The sequence below is a fragment of the Lolium rigidum genome, chromosome 6 (genome assembly GCF_022539505.1).
Source record: "Lolium rigidum isolate FL_2022 chromosome 6, APGP_CSIRO_Lrig_0.1, whole genome shotgun sequence".
Lineage (NCBI taxonomy): Eukaryota > Viridiplantae > Streptophyta > Magnoliopsida > Poales > Poaceae > Lolium > Lolium rigidum.
Window position 1 is genome coordinate 335,770,738 of NC_061513.1, and position 1,652 is coordinate 335,772,389.

Below are 1,652 nucleotides of genomic sequence, written 5' to 3' on the forward strand. Positions count from 1 at the left end.
CACACCCCAATTTTTCCAAGGGGGAGCTGGACATAAATAATCCATGAGGCGGGCTGACAAAGGCCATATATGGTAACTAACATCTTCAAAACAAAAAAGTAAAGATAAGAGCACTAATTGTAGTTTTCGCACCCAAGCTGGTATTGTGGAAATTCGTGATTTCTGAGGCAAATTGGTGTTGGAGGTTTGAAACTTAGTACCTAATCGTTATAAAGGGGCAGATTAGTATCACGTATTTTCGCCGTTCTATGTGTTCGCAAATTCGTTTCACCAAAAAATAGATATTTCTGTGTCATGTGCAAAATGACAAATTTTGGTGCTAAAAGAAAGCTTTTCACGATACACATTTCTATATCTTCTTTTACACAGGACATAAATAATATCGAATTTCGTAAAACTTAGTGTGCACTCATAGGTTGTTGAGATATATGCGCGAAATATTTGGTTAGATCTTTTTAATAATCTTAAATCACTCCCTCAATTTCTAAAAAAACTACTCAGTTTTATCTAGATACAGATGTATATAGAGTTATAAACATATTTTAGTTATATGTACATCAAAATTTAAAAGAAAAAATGAGCAGTTTTTTTAATATGAAGAAAGTACTCCCCCGAAGATTTATCTAAATAAGAATGTATCCATCCACTAAACGATATTTAGTACATCTGAATTTAGATCTTTTATGAGTAGAGATACTAGTATTATCTTTTGGTGGCAACGAAGGCTCTGGAACTTTCTCCATCACCTCGCCTTGACACCCCCACCGCACCGCTCGCGTTCCACCACCTTGGAGAAGCTTCTACCGCTTTCCAGACTCCCCGCCTCCGGCCAGATATATGATCCCCGCCTCCTCCCGTCGCATCACCACAAATCAAGAATCCAAACAACTGTAGTCTTCAGATCAGCGAGCGAGCGAAAATGGAGGGCAGGGTGTTCGAGCTGGAGAACCCGCTGATGACGGCGCTGCAGCACCTGCTGGACATCCCGGACGGCGAGGCCGGCAACGCCGGCGGCGAGAAGCAGGGCCCGACGCGCGCCTACGTCCGCGACGCGCGAGCCATGGCGGCGACCCCCGCCGACGTGAAGGAGCTCCCCGGCGCGTACGCGTTCGTGGTGGACATGCCGGGGCTCGGGTCCGGCGACATCAAGGTGGAGGTGGAGGACGAGCGGGTGCTGGTCATCAGCGGCGAGCGCCGGAGGGAGGAGAAAGAGGACGCCAGGTACCTGCGCATGGAGCGCCGGATGGGGAAGATGATGCGAAAGTTCGTGCTGCCGGAGAACGCCGACATGGAGAAGATCTCCGCCGTGTGCCGCGACGGCGTGCTCACCGTGTCGGTCGAGAAGCTGCCGCCGCCAGAGCCCAAGAAGCCCAAGACCATCCAGGTCCAGGTCGCCTGAGATGGAGAACCAGAGGACTTGCCTGCACGTCGAATAATGGGAGCTGATCGAGAGGATACTTGTCGATGATTAGTGAGCGAGTTTGCTGTAATGAGTGATGTGTTTTCGTTTATCTGCTTGTATGGCGTGTGGAGCCTTGAGGTTGTCGTGTCAGTTTGTGATGGTTTCCTTCATAATATGTGTGCTAAATGAAACTTTTCAAGTTGAAATTGAAATTCTGCCACGTAATGAACTTCTCTTGAACTATAGAAAT

At 47.4% G+C, this 1,652-nt stretch overlaps 1 protein-coding gene across 1 annotated transcript; it reads left to right on the forward strand.

Moving 5' to 3' along the window:
* The first annotated feature begins 919 nt into the window (after positions 1-919).
* LOC124668045 (17.5 kDa class II heat shock protein-like) lies at positions 920-1,399 on the forward strand. Its single transcript, XM_047205253.1, has one exon. It carries the CDS (start codon positions 920-922, stop codon positions 1,397-1,399), a length of 480 nt encoding a protein of 159 aa, XP_047061209.1.
* Positions 1,400-1,652: the final 253 nt, after the last annotated feature.